At 41.5% G+C, this 24,528-nt stretch overlaps 2 protein-coding genes across 3 annotated transcripts in view; one reads left to right on the top strand and one right to left on the bottom strand.

Moving 5' to 3' along the window:
- Positions 1-24,528, bottom strand: part of gan (gigaxonin) — a 26,620-nt gene continuing 2,092 nt past the window's right edge. For both annotated transcript variants that reach the window (XM_061773945.1, XM_061773944.1), the window contains exons 3-13: positions 21,170-21,284; positions 20,702-21,052; positions 20,005-20,073; positions 19,703-19,854; positions 18,098-18,219; positions 17,857-17,969; positions 12,374-12,523; positions 9,009-9,145; positions 5,016-5,150; positions 3,645-3,754; positions 1-3,428 (exon numbers count right to left, since the gene is read on the bottom strand). In XM_061773945.1, coding sequence (XP_061629929.1) covers positions 3,256-3,428; positions 3,645-3,754; positions 5,016-5,150; positions 9,009-9,145; positions 12,374-12,523; positions 17,857-17,969; positions 18,098-18,219; positions 19,703-19,854; positions 20,005-20,073; positions 20,702-21,052; positions 21,170-21,284 — 1,627 coding nt within the window. In that variant the 3' untranslated portion in view covers positions 1-3,255. The remainder of the gene's footprint in view (positions 3,429-3,644; positions 3,755-5,015; positions 5,151-9,008; positions 9,146-12,373; positions 12,524-17,856; positions 17,970-18,097; positions 18,220-19,702; positions 19,855-20,004; positions 20,074-20,701; positions 21,053-21,169; positions 21,285-24,528) is intronic.
- acd (ACD shelterin complex subunit and telomerase recruitment factor) overlaps positions 24,267-24,528 on the top strand; it is a 7,908-nt gene continuing 7,646 nt past the window's right edge. The window contains exon 1 of the mRNA XM_061773948.1: positions 24,267-24,382. The gene's annotated coding sequence lies outside the window, so the exon portion shown is untranslated. The remainder of the gene's footprint in view (positions 24,383-24,528) is intronic.

Consider the following 24,528-nt stretch of genomic DNA (forward strand, 5'->3'; position numbering starts at 1 on the left):
TACAAGCAGGCAAAACTCAGCATTTTTATTTTCAAACAAAGTTGACTGACCACAACTGTAATTTGACTACCTGACAAAGGAACTGCACCAAAACCTAATAAAATACATATTGTATTTCCATAACCTTGCAAAAGAACACAACAAATGTTTAAAAAAAAAATCTAAATCTGAATTCCATTTACAAAGAAAATGTGTGCCAGAAAATCAATAACAACAGTTTCCACTTACACTGTAACGGCTAAATACTCACTCAGTATCAATTTGGGAAAAGCTGTTGGAGAACTATAAATGGATGTATTCGTGGATATTTCACTATTTGCTAAAGGAATGGTTGGAAATCAAATTGTGATCTACTGTTGCATGGCTCAGATGGTACCATTTACTTGTCATCCATCCATTTTCTGAGCCGCTTCTCCTCACTAGGGTCGCGGGCGTGCTGGAGTCTATCTCAGCTATCATCGGGCAGGAGGCGGGGTACACCCTGAACTGGTTTCCAGCCAATCGCAGGGCACAAACAAACATTCACACTCACAGTCACACCTACGGGCAATTTAGAGTCTTCAATTAATGCATGTTTTTGGGATGTGGGAGGAAACCGGAGTGCCGGGCACCCACGCAGGCACGGGGAGAACATGCAAACTCCACACAGGCGGGGCCGGCCGGGGATTGAACCCGGGTCCTCAGAACTGTGAGGCTGACGCTCTAACCAGTCGTCCAACGTGCCGCCCCATTTACTTGTCGTTCTGTGTTACACGTCAGTGTCTTTGATGATGAGCCTGCTGGGAGCAAGCAATTTGCATTTCAAAACCACTGAATTACATAATCTGACGTGACGTGCATGCTTGTCACTTTGCATCTGGGAGGTAGTACAATATGATAAGCAAAACAATGATCCACAGATCCAAAGTCATCAAAAAAGATTCAACGATAGGAGGGATTACGAATGCAGTGAATCCTTTTGGCCCTTTTATTTCCCTTGAGAGAAACCACAGGTCATATCTTACAAAACATAGTCATTCATAATATATATTGACCAGCCAAATGTTTTTCCCCATTTCCATAACACAAGTCAGGTTTCAAGATAATATCTACAATAGTCTTATGTATGTATGTGCTAATATAGGAGAACAGTACAATAAATCACTGTGGTTACAGTAACTGATTAAACACAGCAGGTAAGATAGGACAATATTAACAGGCTATTGCCTAGTGTCCCCTGTAATAATTCATGAATCATTAACAGAAGAAACCATCAACATTGAAGAGTGTTTTAAAGGACTTGCTGCCATCTTTACTAGAAGCACACCCATGATGGAATGAAAATAAGAACCCCCACCTTTGTTGAGCTAAAAGATTCTTTTGAAAATTCTTTTTTAATGTGTTCCCCTGAGTCCACACTGCAGATGAAGAGGGGCATGATTTCTCAAAGGGAGTTACTTGATGTAGTCTGAACTGAGTTGGTCAGTCTGTCTCATGACTTTTACAGTAGCAGTGATAATCGGAATTTTATATGGAATCATGACTTTAGTAATTAGGAAAATATAGAGTGCACATTTGGTAATAAAGAAGAATTCATATTTAAAAATCCCCCCAAAAAAGGAAAAGCAAAAGTGGGGAAAAGCAGCACTCACACCTCTGTTCTGGCTCCTCAGTGCAATAATGCTAACGTAATCAGACAGACGTTATCATCAGAAAGTTAGATTAGTTAAGGCAACTGCCAATTTTGGTATCGCAAATCCTTTCCCACCACCACTGCATGCTTGTAAGATTTAAAAGGTTTTAAATGAAATGGAATCATTAACAATACATGTATTTGAGAATGGGAGTTATGTTCTTTTTTTTACATATCACATTTGCATTGCAGCATAAACTCTCACTGAGAGTGAGTCTACTTTGCATGCGTTGACCCCGAGTTGAGGACAGACAGTAACAGCTGGAAGTCATACAAAACAAACAGGGTCAGTAGATGGAAAAACTGTACCGACTGGAAAGCCGGATTGGAAATCACCAAGGCAGCAAAACACAACCATTCTAACGACTCCAAGATTCACGTTTGGCAAAGTCTATTTCTGACCCATCTGGGCCACTATTTTTTGACAAAGTACAGTAAAGGATTTGTATACTCTCCATTGTGGATATACTCTACTCAGTCGCAATCTTGATACAATAAAAAGTAGAAGTAAGACAGCAGTGAATGTGCTACACATGCAAATTGCTGCATTTGTTATTGTTGATGGTATGCTGCCATTTATTGAGGGCATAGCTTTTTTCATCCATTTTCTATACTGCTGGTCCTAATTTGGGTCACAGCCACATATGGACAACTATCCACATTGACATTCATGCCTATAGACCATTTGGAGTCTTTAATTAACCTACTGCACCAAGCATGTTTTTTCAATGTGGGAGGAAGCTGAAGCTATTTGAATAAAAACCACACAAGCATTTGGACGATATGCAAACTCTGCAACGGAAGGCTTGTGACGACATTCGAAAAGAGAACCTTTCAACTGTGAGGCGGAACAACCTTGTTCCAATGATTATTATTTTTCAAATAAACGATGATCTTATGCCAGTTGGTTGCCGTGCAACCGCATAAAAGTTTCCTTTATGTGCACTGTAAACAAGTTGTTTTTCCTAATTTCCTACTGGTGCCAACTGACAAGAGTTGACCAAAACAACGCAGACAAAAAGCAATTACAGAAATAAAAAAAGTTCTGATAGAAGCATTTGGCTTTTAACAATGTATAGACATGCAATGCATGTTTTTTATAATTATGGTTTGTCACATAGTACAACACAAAACATCGTTACAGGATTTTCACAAAATGTTATTAGTATTGTCTTCACAAGCTAACCCAAAATGATTAACTCAATGCTCCCCCACAAATCCCTCATCCAGCAGTGGACCACTAGTAAAAATAAATAAAAGCCATGATTAAATACAGTTTGTTAAAAAAATAAACCATTTGATCAAAGCAAATGATAAACTAGACCAATAAAACATCACCCTAAAAAAGTAAACAATTACTGTAAATTGCTGAGTTTAACCTTCCTTCCCACCAAGTTACGCAGCAAATGTACAGCAAAAAAGTCTCCCTAAAACAGAGAGTAACAAGCATAGTTAGCCACTTAATACTTCAGTGTTTATAAATTCCCTAAACCCAGGTAATATGTGGGTGGAGTCGTGGACATTACAAGTGTGCAAAAGTGAAAGAGTGATGTACAGCAGCAGCTGGTTTGGTCTTCCTCAATTCAAACTCTGATTCGAAACATGCCTTGGCTCAACTGAAGGCGAAACAGACGACAGTTGGCGATCCGCAGGGCGGCGCAGGTCGTTTTGGAGAGGTCGCTGGCTAACATCGGCTTGGTACGATGCCAGGTCCCTGTGCTACGGCGGAACTCACGGATGTAGTCGAAACTGGTACCTGTGCATACAACAGCACTCAGATTATTGTTATTCATTTTAAAAATGTTATTATTATTTACTCATTATTATTATTTATCATCTATTATTATTACAATATATATTGTTATATATTATTATTATTTATTTATTATCTTTTATTGTATATATATTTTGTATTATTAATATCTTGGTTAGAAGATCGTCATTATTGGGGCTGTTGTGGCGTTTTACTGACCAGTGTCCAGGTCTCCCACTACATAGATGCTGGCTCCAATGGGAACGGCACCGTAGACAAATGATGAGCTCGTCTGGATACACAGGTTTTGGTCATCTAGGAACATCCACCTGCACAAAACCGCATCATCGCAAGTGTTACCAGAAGGTAAGTTGATCACCTCGCTTACATTCCCCAAAAATACAACATCAAATCAGTAACATTTCTTGTAACGTTGGACGCTCACGGCCAACCCAAGGTGCACTCTCAGGGGGCCGCAGGTGAGCGGGACGGAGCGGTCCTTTCCTCCAGGGCAATTCCAGCGTGAACGGGTTTCTTCCTGGTTCTGTTTTGCTGTCCAAGTTCAGAGCGCTTGTAGCAGAGATACGAGGTGGCGGGGGTGGGGACTGAAATGAGGCTACATTCAAATATTGCTTGAAGTTTGAAAACTTCCAGTGGGAGTCTGCCATCATTTAAAGTGCACCTGATTAACTCCAACTAAAGTTCAGATGTTCTAGTCAGCTTTTCCTCACATTTTTGTAGTCACATCTTATGGCACAAGCTATGGTCCATAGAGGGATATTATTGCACAAAAGCCAGGAGAAGGGTACAAAAAAAAAATATCCCAAGGCATTAAATATACTTGTCCAATGGAACAGAGTGAAGACAGTCATCATCAGGTGGAGAAAATATGGCACAACAGTGACATTACCAAAAACAAGAGGAGACTCGAGTGTAAACTCTCATGCAGCGCAACAGGTGTGGTAAGGTTTGCAAAACATCACAAATTAATGGGCAGTGATGTAACAGCAGGGGAACAGTGTGCCGCTAGCAGAACAACTCAACTGTTTCTTGGCTCGCTTTGAGAATCCACTGCAACACTCATCTCCCCCAAACTGTGCCAGATGTGTGTGTGTGTGTATACTCTTGCGTACTACTTGTATAAAATAATAACAATAATACATTATTAATAATGACAAATAGATTTATACAGTGCTTTTCAAGGGACCTAAGGGTGCTGAAACTATGTTGACATATATTAGTTAATAGCTAAAAAAAATGCATTTGTATGATTTCTTTTATCTATTGCATTTAAAAGTTGGCTCAGTTGGTAGAGGGGGTTGTCCAATGACCGAAGAGTCGCTGGTTAAATTACTCCCAGTGGGCCTGGCAGCTCCCTTGCATGGCGAGTGGTGAGTGAATGTGAGCCTCTGTAAAGCCTTTTGAACACTGTGAGGGTGCAGATACAGTAAAGCACTATTCAAGTGTATTCCATTTACCATTTACTGACTTACAGACAACACTAAAAAAATAAAAATAAAACACTTGTCAACTTGTGTAGCAATGTAGCTCAGAAAGTTGATAAATAATGTAACTAAAACTGATACAAACCGCCTCATGTCATCATGGTAGAATTCAGACTTGCAGGTCATCATATGACGTTGCTCTGGGTTGTCGTTTTCTTGACTTCTCACCCCACCAAACACGTAGAGCTCCTTACCGATGCCACACGCCACTGATCCAAACCTAAGCAGAAAGATTTCATTTTGAACTTCATGTGAGGTCTCAGCAACTCAGAGCCATCATTATATACAGTATATGTTTTACAAGCAAGCTCTTTGATTCTTGGAGATGAAATGCTGTGTTCATGAGTGAAAATCCAGTCAAATCTTTATGGGTGCTTTGTTTGGGCCATATTCTCCCGTAAGTGTGTAAGCCTTCTTTTTATGCGCCTGGCTTGCACGTTGTCAAGGTGCATCGATTCTCCCGTATGTGACCTCTGACGCCCCCCGTGCATACTGGGCGAATACATGCACAACCACCCATGAGGCGTGACTCATCAAAGTCTCAGGGAGGCTTCAATAACTGACAATTGGAATTTCCTTGAGACATGATTGCCATAGAAAACATGTCGACACTTTAAATGTGAAATTAACCCCCATATAGCGGATCTGGAAGGTAGGCGTCACCAGTGAGACGTGAACACAGCTTGTCTTAAGACGCTACTTTGAAGGAGCATGCTGCCATATATTAAATACTGTACAATAAATGGAATTTAATCAGAATAATGTGCTTATGAGTGAACACGTTTGGAAGGCCATCAATAGGAAAGTGAGTGAGCTAGCTGTTGAGCAGCGTTGCCCAGCAACCATACTAGCGCCACACACGCGACGCTTAAACGGATTTTACAACCGACAATGACATTGATCAAATAAAAACAAAATGATTAAAAATGTAACACACCATTGCGCCATTAAGATGACTGCAGTTATTGTAAGTGGTGCTTTCAGACAAACTCCAAGCCACCATTCAGCATGTCCATCCATCCATCCATTTTCTGTACCGCTTCTCCTCACTAGGGTCACCGGCGTGCTGGAGCCTGTCCCAGCTATCTTCGGGCGAGAGGCGGGGTACACCCTGAACCGGTCGCCAGCCAATGGCAGAGCACATACAAACAAACAACCATTCGCACTCACATTCACAACTACGGGCAATTTAGAGTCTTCAATCAACCTAGCATGCATGTTTTTGGGATGTGGGAGGAAACCGGAGTGCCCGGAGAAACCCCACGCAGGCATGGGGAGAACATGCAAACTCCACACAGGCGAGGTTGGGATTTGAACCCCGGTCCTCAGAACTGTGAGGCAGATGTGATAAACAGTCACACACCGTGCCGTGCCATCCAGCATGTTTGAACCAAAAATGCCCCCTCACAGGTTCAGTGCCGTGAAAAGGTACTTGCCCCCTTCTCAAATTCTTATATTTTTCCATAGTTTCTCTACTTTTATGTTTAAGATCATCAAACAAATTTAAGTATCAGACAAATATAACCCAAGTGAACTTAAAATGTTGATTTTAAATGATGATTTCATTTATGAAGGGGGGAAAAAAAACTATTCAAAGTTACCTAGCCCTGTGTGAAAAACCCCCTAAACCTGATAACTGCTTGGGCCATCCTCAGCAGGAACAACTGAAATCAAGCATTTTCTACAACTGGTAATGAGTCTTTCACATCTCTGTGGAGATATTTTGGCCCACTCTTCCTTGCAGAATTGTTTGAGTTCAGTAAAAATGGAGGGTTTTTCGAGCATGACTGGCCATTTTAAGGTCATGCCACTGCATTTCAATTGGATTCAAGTCTGGACTTTGACCAGGCCATTCACAAGTTGACTTGCTGGTGTGTTTTGGATCATTATCCTGCTGCAGAACCCAAGTGTGCTTCAGTTTGAGGTCACAAACTGATGGCTGAACATTCTCCTTCAGGATTTTCCGTTAAAAAGCAGAATTCATGGTTCCATCAGTCACGGCTACTTGTCCAGGTCCTGAAGGAGAAAAGGAGCCCAAGATTGTAACGAGACACACACCTTCCAAAAAGCTCAACTTATTCTCGTCAGTCCATATATTATTCTCCCAAAAGTCTTGAGAATGATTCAGGTGTTTTTTTTGTTGTTGCAAAAGTAAGAAACCCCCCTTTATGTTCTTTTTGGTCAGCAGTGATTTTTGCCTTGGAACTCTGCCATGGATGACATTTTCCCCCAAGTCTGTTCCTTATTGTTGTGTCATGAACACCGACCTAAAATGAGGCAAGGGAGAGCTGCAGTTCTTTAGAAGTTGTGCTTTGTGGCCTCCCTCCTGGATGGTCATTGCTGTTCTCTTGGGGTAATCTTTGTAGGCCGGCCACTCCTGGGAACGTTCACCACCGTTCCATGTTTTCTCCATGTGAGGATAATGACTCGTCCTATGGTTCGCTGGAATTCTAAGGCTTTAGAAACAGCTTTTGTAACCCTTTCCGGACTGACAGATGTCAATTAGTTTATTTCTTGACTTTTCTGGAATTTCTTAGGATCATGTCATTTTGTTGCAGTATTTTTACATCTTTTGTACGACTTGATTTTGTCAGACAGGTTCTGTTTAAGTGAATTTTTGACTGAACAGGTCTGGAGGTAATTAGGGTTGGATGTGATCAGTGAAAATTAACCAAAAATTGTTGCTTAGCCAAAGTTAATTCATGATTTAACAAGGGGGGTAATTACTCTTTCACACGGGGCCAGGTAACTTGGAATATTTTTAAATTAAATTACCATTAAAATACATATTTGTCTGATGTTTATATTTGTTTGATGATTTTCAAAATGCAACATGGGGAAACTATGCAAAAATATAAAAATTTGAGAAGGGGCCAATACTTTTTCATGGCACTTGTACATGAAAACTAGTCTGCGGCGGTGAATTTCTTTTCACCAATTAATATGGTATCATATGTCGACATTCGGACGTCGATTGGAGTAAAGTAGTAGGGAAACATTTATGGCTGTTGGGCAGCCGTCGGAGGCTCAGGGCACGGGAATGAATCAAAACGTGCAATATGATATTTCACCTTCCCGGAGCGCTAGACTTACAATAACCTCTGGAGTGCGCATAAGCAAATGCGCTAAAGTATTTGGGAGTATACGCAGTCAGCCAGATATGAGAGGGAACGCCCACACTTCAGGGTTACTCCACCCACAATGTGCAAATAGCCAGAAGGTGTGCAAATGATAGAATTAAGATGGCAGAACTGGCACAGTTAGAAAAGCGCAGAGGTGCGTGCCTTTTCTGATTTTAAGCATATGGGAGAATATGTCCATTTCTGAGGGGTGAGATGGAGGGATGTGTCCGCTGCATGATGTTCCACATGCACAGTCCACATCATATTCGACCAATGCATTTGGCAGCTTGGTGCTGACTCCACGAGGTAAAATATCTTCTAGCGGCTTGAATATGCTTTGCAGTTTGTACTTGCTTTTTTAGATTTAGGGCTTCAAAATGCAGCCACATCTTGCTACACCCCTCGTTGCCATGGTGTAAAACCCATAATCGCTATTGGCTCAGATGTAGGTGGGATAAGGTGCACGCAAGTTCTCACTTGCATGAGACATGACTTCTCTAATGGGCTGATTTCAGTAAAATAAGAGATAATCCATACAACATGCCACACTAATATGTCAATGGAATATGCTATTCTTTAATCAAGTAAAGTGTGACTCTACGTCTTCATCATTTTTTGCAATATTCTAATATGACTGAGCAGATATTGAAAACAAGTCAAACTGAAACTAAAACTGACACTGTTGGTGCTGTGACAATGACCACAAAGATGCGTTTCATTTCCTGTTGTGCAACACAGTACATTGAAGGTCAGACAGCACAAGTTGAGTGCATTCTTTCGAAATGATAAAAACCTAAACAAATCAAGTCTTCAATGTATAACACAACAACAAGAAAGGTAAAATAAATAACATATACTGAAATGCAAGTTTGCATCAGTAAATGTAAAGAAAGAACATCCATCAATTATCAAACTGCACACTCACAAGACTACGAGATGCAAGACTAGATGATTACCTTCTCTCCTTGAGAGGACAGAGGCCTGTCCATTGCTGGGTTTTGGGGTCAAAGCATTCAACGGAGTCGAAAAGTTTCCCATAGGAACCCCCACCCATGGCATAAATCTTCTTATTCATGGAGGCATAGCAACCCACCTGGGGGGAGATAAGATACAGTACTCATATTCATTATTTGGTCACAGGTCTGTCAGGTTGCTGGTTTCATATCAGAGCAAAAACAAAGGCATGAGTTTCAGCACGGCACATAATGAACGTCACCATGTTCCCGGTGGCCACGGAAACTTTTTTCACCATTATTGTCCCCTATAACCTGTCCAACATAAGTCAAGTAAAATTAAAACTTTGAATGGGGAAAAGGGTACAATAACCTGTTTGCATTAATATGCACACCCTCTAACTAATACAATGTTTCAACACCTTTGGCTTTCATTACAGTCGTCAGTCTTTTTTTAGGTCAGTCTATCAGTGTGGCACATCTTGGTGTGCCAATATTTCCCAGCTCTTCTTTACAAAAAATTCGAAATCTGTCAGATTGCGAGGGCCTCTCCTGTGCACAGCCCTCTTCAGATCACCCCACAGATGCACGATGGAACTGTTCAAAATTCCCTCGACCTCGATGATTTTGCCACCACCAGGCTTCACTTTTGGAACTGCGACCAAAAAAAGTTCAAGCTTTGTTTCATCAGATCATAACCCATTTTCCCGCATTAATTTGGGAGATTTTAAGTGTGTTAATTTTTTCTTTATAAGGTAAGGTTTCTAGCTTGCCACCCAACCCCATAGCCTAGACATAAGAGACAAACGGGATGAGAAGATGGGAAATTGTTGTCACATGTACTAAACAGCCAGTACTTGCTAGAAATTCCTGCAGATTCTTTAATCTTGGTGTCAGTGTCTTGGCAGCCTCCCTGACTAGTTTTTATCGCATCTATTTGTTAATTTTGGAGGGATGGCCAGTTCTTGATATTGCCATTGCTGTGCCATATTTTTTCCACTTGACAACTGTGTTCCATTGTACAGCACCAATTCCAATTAAGTTGGGACGTTGTGTTAAACATAAATAAAAACAGAATACAATGATTTGCAAATCATGTTCAACCTATATTTAATTGAATACACTACAAAGACAAGATATTTAATGTTCAAACAGATAAACTTTATTCTTTTTAGCAAATAATCATTAACTTAGAATTTTATGGCTGCAACACGTTCCAAAAAAGCTGGGACAGGGTCATGTTTACCACTGTGTTACATCACCTTTTCTTTTAACAACATTCAATAAACGTTTGGGAACTGAGGACACTAATTGTTGAAGCTTTGTAGGTGGAATTCTTTCCCATTCTTGCTTGATGTACAGCTTCAGCTGTTCAACAGTCCGGGGTCGCCGTTGTCGTATTTTATGCTTCATAATGCGCCACACATTTTCAATGGAAGACAGGTCTGGACTGCAGGCAGGCCAGTCTAGTAACCGCACTCTTTTACTACGAAGCCACGCTGTTGTAACACAAGCAGAATGTGGTTTGGCATTGTCTTGCTGAAATAAGCAGGGGCGTCCATGAAAAAGACGTTGCTTGGATGGCAGCATATGTTTCTCCAAAACCTGTATGTACCTTTCAGCATTAATGGTGCCTTCACAGATGTGTAAGTTACCCATGCCATTGGCACTAACACAGCCCAATACCATCACAGATGCTGGGTTTTGAACTTTGCGTCTATAACAGTCCGGATGGTTCTTTTCCTCTTTGGCCCGGAGGACACGACGTCCACAATTTCCAAAAACTATTTGAAATGTGGACTCGTCGGACCACAGAACACTTTTCCACTTTGCATCAGTCCATCTTAGATGAGCTCGGGCCCAGAGAAGCCGGCGGCGTTTCTGGGTGTTGTTGATAAATGGCTTTTGCGTTGCATAGTTGAGTTTCAAGTTGCACTTACAGATGTAGCGCCGAACTGTATTTACTGACATTGGTTTTCTGAAGTGTTCCTGAGCCCATGTGGTGATATCCTTTGCACATTGATGTCGGTTTTTGATGCAGTGCCGCTTTAGGGATCAAAGGTCACGGGCGTTCAATGTTGGTTTTCGGCCTTGCCGCTCACACGCAGTGATTTCTCTAGATTCTCTGAACCTTTTGATGATATGATGGATCGTAGATGATGAAATCCCTAAATTCCTTGCAATTGTACGTTGAGGAACATTGTCCTTAAACTGTTCGACTATTAGAGGTAGGTAATTGTATTGTATTAAACTGTTCTTTTTTGCCACCTGTCCCAGCTTTTTCGGAACATGTTGAAGCCATAAAATTCTAAGTTAATGATTATTTGCTAAAAACAATAAAGTTTATCAGTTTGAACATTAAATATCTTGTCTTTGTAGTGTATTTAATGAAATATAGGTTGAACATGATTTGCAAATCATTGTATTCTGTTTTATTTATGTTTAACACAACGTCCCAACTTCATTGAAATTGGGGTTGTATATTTAATGCCTTGGAAATTCTTTTGTACCCTTCTCAAGATTGATACCTTTGAACAATGAGATCCCTCTGATGCTGTTAAAGTTCTCTGCTGACCATGGCTTGTGCTGTAAGATGTGACTACAAAAAAAGTCAGAAAAGCCTACTAGATTAACTTGAACATCAGACCTTTATTTAGTTGTAAAAGTTGACCTTGACTGAGTTAAAAGTAAAAATATCAGCTGGCTCAGTAGAGAACAACAATGTGCAATGTTGGCCATGATTCTTTGTCTTAGGTTTTAATAACTAAGGGGTCAACCTAAAACAGAATCATTTATTGAATGTAATGATTATTATTAATTTTGAATTATTCTGAGATAGAAAAAAAGATCTAGATCTAATTGAATTGCACTTTTGCCCTGCGATAGGTTGGTGACCAGTCCATGGTGTACCCCGTCTCTCACCCAAAGTCAGCTGGGATAAACTCTTGCTGACCCACAACCCTAATACGGATAATAAGTGGTATAAAAATGGATAGATGGATGAAGTGTTCTATTCAAGCAGAGGCATGTACAGTTTCAAACCCAGAACAACACGACTATGGGGCCGAAGTTTACTCCACACTTCCATGTATTATTCATGTTTTTGCCAAACATTTTATAAGAATAAAATATTTTATTGTCAAGATGTATTGTTTTATTAATGTACTAACTGCAAATTGCTATATGCTTAAAATGTACTGTAAATTGGGGATGACGCACCCCTAGTGTTTAGATCCTTGATAGCTCCTGGTGTCGTCCTACATATCTTGCTAACACATTGTAGTTAAATGTGACAGGCAACATTCATTACCTGCTCCGCAACGTTTACCTGCTTATTAAACATTTGACTTTTTTGTACAAGTTGTTACCTTGCGGATCATGGTCATACTGGTCTGCATCTTCCAGGTATTGACATGAGGGTCAAACACCTCTACAGTGGTCAGTTCACTTTCTGCATTCTCCCCGCCAAGAATATAAATCAGACCATCCAGCTCCACCACGCCAAAGTTCTGACGAGTCTGCACAAATAGGTGTCATAACATATGTGAGTGCTCTCCTGTAACGTCCTCGACAGAGCAACATGGCGCAACGACTACACACACTTTAGAAAATCTAAAATTGTAGGACAAGCTATGGAAATATAATTGTGTGAGAAAAAAAATCAACTCAGCTGGTTCGCAAAAATATTCCGAAATAACCTTCAACATCAAAGGCATGTAAGGCTGTTTAACATGCACAGTACAAATAATTACAAATAAAGCTAAATAAAAGTCATTAAGTAATGCTTGTGTGTTTGTCAATGTCACCATTAAAAAATGTGGATGAATCTATTCTAGGAGGGAATTTCCACAGAAGTGTTGTTGAGCACTCTGACAGGTGTTTATGTCTGTCTAGTGACCGCTATTGTCACCACGGCAATATCATAAACCACAAGCTGTAGTCACGACACTTTATAGGTGTGTAATTAAGATGAAAGTGAAGGGTAAGTCCAATGTGTGCTCTTCAACCTCTGACACCTGGCGAGTGACTGGTGACAACAATAAAAATGTGTTGCCTCAGAATGTCTCCATGGTGTTGCAGTTGTGATTCCAGCAGATAACAGGTTATACAGTATAAACAAAGATATATAAACAGTGGGCATTCACACCTCTTAATCGTTGTAGAAAATTCATTTAATGCATTATTATAATTCTCATCATTATTATATTTTTTAAATCCACGTACGGGCCGGCCCACCGCTATGGGGGTCAGGAAGGTGGGGGGTCGGCAGCAATTTTTCACCAGCTCTTTCTCTGTTTAACAAGGGTTTACCGCTAAAGTTCAATGCTCCAGTCTCGCATGGGTCGCTGTGCTCTCTTCCACATAATTATGTCACCATATGCGAGACTATTTGAGCTGCTTTTAGAGGCTATGCAATGACCCGCTTCGATTGGAGAGGATTGAACCCGGCTGCGGTGATAAAGCAGTTCATTGAACGCATCATCACTATTGTCATCATTGTTCGCCCATTTCTATTTATTTAAATCACCTCACTGGTCAGCATACAGATATGGGTGTGGGATAGATTCATTTCGTCCGCGGACATATTTAATTCACCCGCGGTTATCACGTTGCCACCAAGTGACAACCCTCCATCAGGGCTCGAGACTGCGACCCTTTATTCAGTGTGTGCAAGTAAAAATGTTATTTGGTCGCACTTTTGCGAGTGGATGTTTTATTGCGTCCTTAACACAGTCTCACTGTATAAGACATGGTGGTTGAAAGTCAATGTCTTTTTGGTCTTTTGGTGGTTGAAAGAGCGCGTCCTTGTGATTATGAACCGCCAACGGGCGCGTGCGCACGCGCGTTCAGCCCCCTCGCCACGGTGAGAGGGAGCCTCGTGTGGCGCAGCGGTCCTCTGCGTCTTCGGGCGAGGAGGTGCCACTGAAAACAGCTCAGATAGTACCGGTACCCACTCAGATTCATAATGACATGACATCGACCAGTCTACCCCACTTTTTTTCCCCCCATCACTCCCTCTTCCTGAAGTCAGATCTCCAAGGAATCTTACAAGCCCGACATTAAACTCATGCTATCTGCTTCTCACGTAAAACACTACCTGTATAGTTAGGTTTTGTTGTACGTTTGTAAGGCAGAGAAGCACTGGGAGCACATAACTCTGGCCTTACGTGTCGCAAGCTTTATAAATTCTGACGCACAGTGGAAGTTGGACACACCGTCACTGCATCACGTCATGAGTGAATCTCACTACCCACAGTGTAAAACGTGGTGTTTGCTCAACTTAAAACAAAGTAACAATTTACACTGCACTCACATCTTTGTAACTTTATATCTGTTTAACTAGATACGTCTTGTGGCATGTACTGAACACGAGCTGCATTGAAATACCTTCAAAATATCAGTGGAAATAGTTACATCTTTTTCTTTACGTGCGGCTGGTGGTTAAAGTCCTGAAAAACATGTTGCCAGTGGTGCGGTGCCTGATGTATGGTTCAGAGAAAAAAAATAAATAAATTAATTAATTAAAAATTACAGCATTTTTTTCCATTTAAATTTTTTTTTTATGCTCTATGCACTATAGTATATATAATCCGAATAATACTACTTCTGTTATGGAAAATGTGAATTTCATGAACAGTTTACATTATTTTTTATGTAAATGTGTTGTTGTTTAAAATACAGTTCATACACAAATCTCAAAATAAAACATATTTTGCAATTGGCATGAAGTTTTGGTGGGTGATTAGCATTCCAGACAAGTTTAATCATGTATGACTACTGTTGATCAGGTAGGCATTTTGTTAACAACCAATACATGTTTTTTGTGTGATATGGTTTATATACACACGCACACACACACACACACACATGCACACACACGCACACAATATGCATGGTCATGTTGTACCTCCCCAAAAAGGGTGCGACCAAATCATGTGCTGGTGCGACCAACTGAAAACGTTGGTCGCATCAGTGCTACCACTGCAAAAGGATGCAGAATTGCTCTCTACATGCATGCGAGACTGTCATAGTGCTGCACTTAAAGGGAACAAATGAAGTTAAGCTGCTTTGATCAGCGGCAAATAAAGTGTGTTGTGTTTACGGCCACCGGCGCAGACAGCCCCTTTTGTTCAATACACCAGCTACGCGCGTTTTGCGAAATTACGACAACCCGGTCTAACCCGCTCCCTCGCCACGTCGGGTTTGTGCTCATCAGGAAAATAGAGCCCCATGTGGATATACTGAAACAACATCTCAAAACATCAGGCAGAAAGTTAAAATTTTAGACCCGAAGCATACTGCCAAACGGGTTACAAAGTGGCTTCAGGATAACGAAGTCAATGTTTTGGAGTGGCCATTACAACGCCCTGATTTCAATTCTATAGAAAATGTACGGGTAGACCTGAAAAGACATGTGCGAGCAAAGTGGCCTACAAACTTGGCTCAGTGACACCAGTTCTGTCAAAAGGATTTGGCCGAAATTCCTGCCAACTATTGTGAGAAACTTGTGAAAGGATATCCAAAACATTTGACTGAAGTCATACAGGCAATTATTGAAGGCAATTATACCAAATACTACTGTACTAATTAAATGTATGTAAACTTCTCACTTTGAAGAAAGTAATTAAAAACTGTCCCCCAAAAAAAAACAAATCCTCTCATTATTCTGGGATTTAACAAAAATATATTATTCTTTGGGGGTAATCCTAATTGACCTAAAACACAGAAAGGTTTGATTTCATTTCAGACAGTGAGAAAAAAAGTATGTGTAACTTCTGGTTTCAACTGTACATGGATTTAGAAATTAGTGTAGATTGTGTTAAAAATGTGTATACAATAAACCCTTGCTATACCGTGGTTCACGCTTCGTGGTCCCACTATTTCGCGGCTTTTTTTTTTTTTCTCTTATTGCGCAATACCTATTTATTTATTTATTTTAATCAGTTAAGGCAATTGATCGTAAAATAGTACAGGTAGTTTCTCTGGGATGCAAACCAAATTTTTTGTACTGTATGTGTTATTAATTTTGTTTGACTTTTTTTTTTTTTTATCCATTGCTCTTGCATGCTCTCTCTCAATACATTCTGTTGTTTTAAGGGTGTTTGAAGACCCTTAATCAATTTAAAGGGGGGTTTATTGTATTGTACAGCTAAGTAAAGTGAGTATAGTGATGAAATTTTAATTAAATGTTTTTATTTTATTACATTTTTAATCTAATGTATTATCATCTGTCCATTTTCTAACGCTTATCCGAGGTCGGGTCTCGGGGGCAGTAGCTTTAGCAGGGATGCCCAGACTTCCCTCTCCCCAGCCACTTCATCCAGCTCTTCCGGGGGGATCCAGAGGCGTTCCCAGGCCAGCCGAAGGACGTAGTCTCTCCAGTGTGTCCTGGGTCGTCCCCGGGGTCTCCTCCCGGTGGGACGTGCCCGGAACACCTTACCGGGGAGGCATCCGGGAGGCATCTGAATCAGATGCCCCAGCCACCTCCTCTGGCTCCTCTCAATGTGGAGGAGCAGCGGCTCTACTCCCGGATGACCGAGCTTCTCACCCTATCTCTAAGGGAGAGCCCGGACACCCTGCGGAGGAAACTCATTTCGGCTGCTTGTATCCGGGATCTTGTTCTTTCGGTCACGACCCACAGCTCGTGACCATAGGTGAGGGTAGGAACGTGGATCGACCGGTAAATTGAGAGGTTCGCCTTTCGGATTAGCTCCTTCTTTACCATACCGGACCGATACAAAGTCCGCATCACTGCAGACGCTGCACCGATCTGCCTGTCGATCTCCCGTTCCATTCTTCCCTCACTCGTGAACAAGACCCCAAGATACTTGAACTCCTCCACTTGGGGCAGGATCTCATCCCCGACCTGGAGGGCATGCCACCCTTTTCCGACTGAGGACCATGGTCTCAGATTTGGAGGTGCTGATTCTCATCCCAGCCGCTTCACACTCGGCTCCAATGAGAGTTGGAGGTCACGGCTTGATGAAGCCAACAGAACCACATCATCTGCAAAAAGCAGAGATGCAATACTGAGGCCACCAAACCGGACCCCTTCTACACCTCAGCTGCGCCTTGAAATTCTGTCCATAAAAGTTATGAACAGAATCGGTGACAAAGGGCAGCCTTGGCGGAGTCCAACCCTCACCTGAAACGAGTCCGACTTACTGCCAGATATGCGGACCAAACTCTGACTCCGGTCGTACAGAGACCGAACAGCCCGTATCAGGGGGTTCGGTACCCCATACTCCCGAAGCACCCTCCACAGGACTCCCCAAGGGACACGGTCGAACGCCTTCTCCAAGTCCACAAAACACATGTAGACTGGTTGGGCGAACTCCCATGCACCCTCGAGGACCCTGCCGAGGGTGTAGAGCTGGTCCACTGTTCCACGGCCAGGACGAAAACCACACTGTAATGTAACTAATGTAATTATATTTATTATAATACCTCATGTACGCAGTTAGCGCAACAACATTAGCAATAGCATCAGGAGCTAACATAGCAAAGGGAGATGTTACTGATATGATCGCACCAGGCTCATAAACCATTATGGTGACGTAACCTAAGTTTGCATGTAAACACAAAGACTGTTATTCACTTATTACAGTCCATACAGAGAACCTAGTTCCTGTTTACATTCTTGTGACCAATAGGAGAACATCCTCAAATTGTTTGTTGCTATGCATTCAAATAAAATTTGTCACAATAGTTAGTTTAGATGCATAGATCTGTAATTGCATTTTTGGTTGAAATTTCTTTTGTGATAAAATCAATAACTGTTTTATCTGTAATTGAGTGAAAGCTAATAAGTGAGCAATTTGCAAAGAGATGCAGGAATTGATCAGTATACCTGTAACATTGTGGGTATAGGGCTCCATGTATTAGAGTCTGGGTCATACTTCTCACCAGTGCTCAAGACGATATTGTTCTCATCTGTTCCACCCACCACAAATAGAAATCCCTCTAAAACAGAGGGGAAAAACATGTTATTAAAAAGGTATTACAGTACTTTCTGGGCATGTTAGACAACACATTTAACACGTTATTATAAGCCCTAATTCACTGTCGTCCTCTGCCGCCCTGTCACATACCAGCTGCGACCACCCCATGGCCTACACGGGCAATGCTCATAGGCTGCAGCTCAATCCAGGCTTGTCTGTTGGTGTCATAGAGTGGACACATGCAGCGAGTCAGAGCTGTGGGTTTCCTGGTCCTGAATGGAAAAAAACAGATTTGCACTCAGCTAACTTCTTCTACATGCACTCTCATTTTCACACACAGGCCACTGACAAGGCATGATCATTTGACTGCAGTGTATAGAGGAAATTTCATTCAGATGCATTTTTTCCTCTTCTAAATCCAAGGGGGAGAAGTGTAATAAAATCCTATATAAACAAAACAAATTACAACCTGGCAGATGTAATGTCTAAACAATTTAAATCTTTGTTCATTTTAAACTACTGCCCAATGCCCTGCTGCAAGTGCAGGTGGGCTTGATAGCTCAAAAAAAAAAAAAAATTTTAATTGCATATTTGACGGAGGGACATATTTTTTGCCATAAGTAAATAGTAATACTATTAATAATAACAGGAAGGATGTAAATTAAATTTTAAAAAGTCTCCTGCAGTGTTTTGCCACTTTGTAGTGTCATTTGCCGTTAAAAGATACATATTTACCAAACAAAAGAAACACAGTCTTATTTTAGCACAATGGTTGATCAGATTAAAGTGACACAAAACAGGCCCAAAAAATGTCTCTTAAATTCGACACACTACAGAAAAGAGTAATTTTAAAAAGCCAAACAATTAATAAATTGATAAAAAATAAATAAATCAATCGCAAAGTATGTGAAATCAGGCTTCAAAATGGTCAAGAATTGAGACATTCTTTGAGCTTTCAGATGCTGTGGGCGTGTCGCTGGATGCGCTGAAAATCCTGCCTCCAGCTGTCAAACAAATATTTCTTCTATCGCGGATTCGCTGATCCTCTGTCGGCAAGCAGTGCGAGAGAGGCGTGATACACAGCACAGGCTTTCACAGGCCGCAAAAAAGTCATTCTGCCCCTTTGTTTCTGTTGAAATTCAGTGGGGTGTTAATCGATGGACAGACTTGTCAACTGTGAGGCATAGCGAGAGGAATGTGGGGTGGGGGTGGGGGGTGGGGGAAATTCCGTGGTGCACGCATTGTGAGTTGCAACCTGCGGTTGCAACAACTAGATGACCTTTGCCCCTCCTCTTCCTCGCCTGCGATGCGAGTGGCTAAAAGCCCTATGCTGTTGCACCGGACCATCTCCGTGTACGCTAACCACTGTCGGCTGGCGTGGGGTCGCGGGATGGCGCATTCTGTACGGTTCACTGCTGCCTCGCAACACAGCACGTGTGGAGCCAGAGGGCAGAGATATGTTAGCCCAAACAACACCAAACACATTGCACTTCAGGGAAGCTTTTTTTTTTGTTTTAGTCCCACCTACAAAATCAGGAAATTTAATGGGTGAAAAAGAGTTTTAAGCCATATCTCAACAACTCAGTACTATATTGTTCTCAGTCTTTGCACGTTTTCAGCACTTATCTTCAAACAAATGCAATGTATTTAGAAACAAAACAAGGATTTACATTTTGGGGCACTTTAAGTTTGGGGATCACTATGGAGTTTGATTGAAGCTATTTCTACATGAAACAACATCAGACAGTATCTCACCTACGATCCTCTCCGCCAACAACAACAATGCACTCGGAGTAACCTCGAGGCTTGAAAGCAGCAAGAAGTGCTTCGCCTTGCAGCTGACTCTCTTCTAGCACTGGCTGACAGTGCTCTCTGATCACCTCTCTCATCAGCGGCTCCCCCAAGGCCTAAAGGGATATGATGACGCACACACACACACACAAGTTAAAACCTGGCCGAGCAAGAAATATCAGTTCGGCATAGAAACCTAAACCTATAAAGAACTGGATGTGCAGACTGGACATTACACAACACAAAATAATAGGCTGGTTCTGTACCTGTTCTCTCAGGTAGCTCACATCTAAGCCTTGCAACCACACTGCAGACATCACTTCCCTCATGTGCACCTGCAATTATACAGAGATTAGGTTAAACATACAAAAAAAAAAAAAGAAAAAAAATCAGTTCAGTGCTAGTGTTTTCTTTGTATGGCTGAAAACATTCAAACTTCATAGACAAAGAATATTTTTGTGATCACTGCACCTAAAACAAGTACAAACTTTGCAGCTATAAAAGCTTCCACTCCTTTGGTAAGACTTTCTGTAAGCTGTTATGTGTGAGAGTTTTTCTTATTCATCCAGACTTGTGGACTGACTTGTGAGGTCAGAAGCCATGGTGTTGAACCTGAGCGAGGGCCTCGCACTTACATCTCTTCAAGGTGTTTGATGGGCTTGAGGTCACCGTTCAGGGCAAGTTTTTTTCATACCAAACTCCGACAAGCATGTCCTGAATTTAAATTATATACAAATTCATTATGGACAAATTTATGCTTGCAAATTTGTGGGAACCGTTTGGGGATATTTATTTTTCTTCTACTACCATGACTGTGCCTTTGTATACAAAGAAAGCTCCAGTTAGGGATGCTTGGATGAGTATGATGTGCACAATGTTGCACAAATTCATGACCCATCAAACACCTTCTAAATTAACTAGAGCAGAGATGCTGAGCCAGGTCCAACCTCAGTGAGCACATACCCTGCGAGATTCCGGGTCGTGGGCTAACCATCGCACCACAGCCTCCAGCACATGCTTTTCATTGCCGACGTTAAGCTTCTCCTCAGACAGCACCTCACATAGTCTGTCAGGTGGCAACTCCCTGAACTCCTCTGTCAGTGCCACATCGCGGAAATGCGTGTGCAAGTACTCCATGGCAGCGTAGTGGACGTGGTGCAGGCAGTAATGGAGGGAGAAAAGACGGATGCCAATACAGTTCTCTGCTGTGATGCAGCTTTCAAGGAACTGGCAACACAGCAACTTGAGCTCAGTCATGAGAAGCAGGTCAGATGCCTGCACCATGTCCTGGATGGTCCCTTCACTCAAAGTGATCTGTATGTAAAGGTTAGGCGGACGTTAAAACACAAACACGTACTTAAACAATGAACATGGCGAGGTAATACAAGCCAACCAAAAGCAACCACTCCTAAAATCGAAATGTACACTCACTTCACCACTGAAGATGTAGTCCAGAATCTGTTTCATGATGGGCATAGAGACCCCCTGTAGTTCAATTCTGTAGGTTGACCCATCTTCTTTTGGAGGATTGTAGTTCAGTTTGGTCCTATAAAATTGCATCATTAACATCAGGAATGGGTGAGTACCGATACCAGGTATTGGTATCAGGCCAATACCGGCCTTATTTCAATTTATTCGATCCTTGTGAAGGATGACGATTCCAGCCACAGATACTGACATGCATGGCTGACAGAATGTTTTTCTGTGTGAATTGCATACTTCGCCATCATCTCAAATCAGAATCAGAATTATCTTTATTTGTCAAGTATGTCAAAAACACACAAGGAATCTGTGTCCAGTAGTTGGAGCCACTCTAGTACGACAACAGATGGCCATTTGACAGAAAATACTTTTGAGACATAAAAACATATAACACAGTACGGAGAGTCACTGAGCAATGAAGGTTACTGGTAATGCTGATACATTTTTTTTTTTTGGACAATTGTGCAACTGTGAAAGTGTCCTTTTCAAATCTGCAGTAGAAGGTGTTCAAGTCATCAGCTAGTCCTTTACTGTTCTCTGCTTGGGGGGATGGTCGTTTGTAGTTGGTTAGCGATTGTAATCCATGCCAGATTGACAGAGTTGTTAGCGGTAAACTGTTTTTCCATCTTTTATGCATAATTTTTCTTTGCAATGTTCATTTCATTAGTCAGCTGGTTTCTAGCGCAATTTTACAGGGCTCTATCCCCACTTCGATAGGCGTCCTCTTCAGCCTGGCGATGTTGCTGAAGTTTGACAATGAACCACGACTGGTTGTTATTGAACGTGCGAAATGACTTTACTGGTACACACACATCTTTACACAAACTTATATAGGATGTGACAGTCTGCATATTCATCTAGGCTGCCAGTTGAAGTTTCAAAGACACTCAAATCTGTGCAGTCTAAACAGTCGAAGTTCTGTCTTTGTTTCATTGGTCCACTTCTTCACTCTTTTCACCACAGGCTTCGCAGATTTAAGATTATGCCTTTATGTTGGTATTAAGTGAATGAAGCAGTGATCATGCGAGCCCAGAGCTGCACAGGGGATAGCACGGAATGCGTCATTTAGCGTGGTATAGCAGTGGTTTAGAGTGTTGTTTTCCCTGGTGGGACAGTCAATGTACTGCTTGTATTAAGGGAGTTCGTGCTTGAGTTTAGCTTTGTTAAAGTCTGCAAGAATAATGAGAGGTGAAGAGGTGAATCTGGGTTCTTTTTTCAAGTTTGTTTACTTGTTTGGCGAGCGTTAGCAGTGCGGCGTGCATGTTAGCCGGGGGATAAACACAGGAGAGTATGAATTAAGCTTGAACTTAAAGTTTAAAAAACAGCAACTCCCAGTCCGGGCTGCAGTGTGTGTTGAGCTCCGTGACGTCGGTACACCATTTTTCATTGATATAGAAGCATATCCCGCCACCTTTTGTTTTCCCCGATAACTCCGTGACGCAGTCTGCCCGGTATTGTTGGAAGCCCGGAAGCATTACTGCGCCATCGGGGATGCGTTCACAAAGCCATGTCTCTGTGAAGCACAGGGCGGCAGAATGTCCAAAGATTTTACTGGTCTTTGTGAGAAGATGAAGCTCCTCCATTTTGTTGGGTAGGGAGCGTAGATTTGCGAGGTGAATCGACGGTAGCGGCATTCGATATCCTCTCTTACGGAGTTTGACCTGCACTCCGGCTCGCTTCATTGTGTGGCGTCGCATTCGCCTTCATGCGCCATAGACCACGGCAGCTCCGCCGGTGAGTAGTTCCGAGAAAAAACTGAGTGGATTTGTGAAAGTTGGTGAAAGAAAGTAGACCTCCTATTGTTTAGCAAGTCTTCCCTTGTGTAAGTAAGTTGCGTATTGTCTCCAAAGACAAATGAAAAACACAGAAACATAGACAGTACTAGAGAGCATGTCACCGAGGCGATTACACGGTTAGGTGCCATCTTGACCAGACTATGCCCATTAAGATGCCATGTCTGCAAGTATATATTGTATGTTATTGATATATATATATATTATATGATTTATAATAATGCTGAGAGTGCATTATTAGTGTGTTGCTAAGGAAATCTATACATTTATTTGTGAACTCAATTTGGGTGGTGATGATGACTTTTTGAATTGGGGTATTTCATGCATATAAAACCCCAATTCCAATGAAGTTGGGACGTTGCATTAAACAAATAAAAACACAATACAATGATTTGCAAATCATGTTCAACCTATATTTCATTGAATACACTACAAAGACTTTTAATGTTCAAACTGATAAACTTGATTGTTTTTAGCAAATAATCATTAACTTAGAATTTTATGGCTGCAACACGTTCAAAAAAAAGCTGGCACAGAGTCATGTTTACCACTGTTACATCACCTTTTCTTTTAACAACATTCAATAAACGTTTGGGAACTGAGGACACTAATTGTTGAAGCTTTGTAGGTGGAATTCCTTCCCATTCTTGCTTGATGTACAGCTACAGCTGTTAAATAGTCCGGGGTCTCCGTTGTCGTATTTTACGCTACATAATGCGCCTCACAGATGCCGGCTTTTGAACTTTGCGTCTATAACAGTCCGGATAGTTCTTTTCCTCTTTGGCCCGGAGGACACGACGTCTACAATTTCCAAAAACAATTTGAAATGTGGACTCGTCGGACCACAGAACACTTTTCCACTTTGTTCCTGAGCCCATGTGGTGATATCCTTTACACATTGATGTCGGTTTTTGATGCAGTGCCGCCTGAGGAATTGACGGTCACGGGCATTCAATGTTGGTTTTCGGCCTTGCCGCTTACATGCAGTGATTTCTCCAGATTCTATGAACCTGTTGATGATATTATGGACCGTAGATGATGAAATCCCTTAATTCCTTGCAATTGTACGTTGAGGAACATTGTCCTTAAACTGTTCGACTATTTTCTCACGCACTTGTTCACAAAGGTGAACCTCACCCCATCTTTGTTTGTGAATGACTGAGCAATTCAGGGAAGCTCCTTTTATACTCAATCATGGTACCACCCACCTGTTCCCAATTAGCCTGTTCACCTGTGGGATGTTCCAAACAGGTGTTTGATGAGCATTCCTCAACTTTCTCAGTCTTTTTTCCCACCTGTTCCAGCTTTTTTGGAATGTGTTGCAGCCATAAAATTCTAAGTTCATGATTATTTGCTAAAAAACAATAAGGTATGTCAGTTTGAACATTAAATATCTTGTCTTTGTAGTGTATTCTATTAAATATAGGTTGAACATGATTTGTAAATCATTGTATTGTGTTTTTATTTATGTTTAACATAACATCCCAACTTCATTGGAATTGGGGTTGTATTTAC

Source organism: Phyllopteryx taeniolatus, chromosome 5 (assembly GCF_024500385.1).
Source record: "Phyllopteryx taeniolatus isolate TA_2022b chromosome 5, UOR_Ptae_1.2, whole genome shotgun sequence".
Classification (NCBI taxonomy): domain Eukaryota; kingdom Metazoa; phylum Chordata; class Actinopteri; order Syngnathiformes; family Syngnathidae; genus Phyllopteryx; species Phyllopteryx taeniolatus.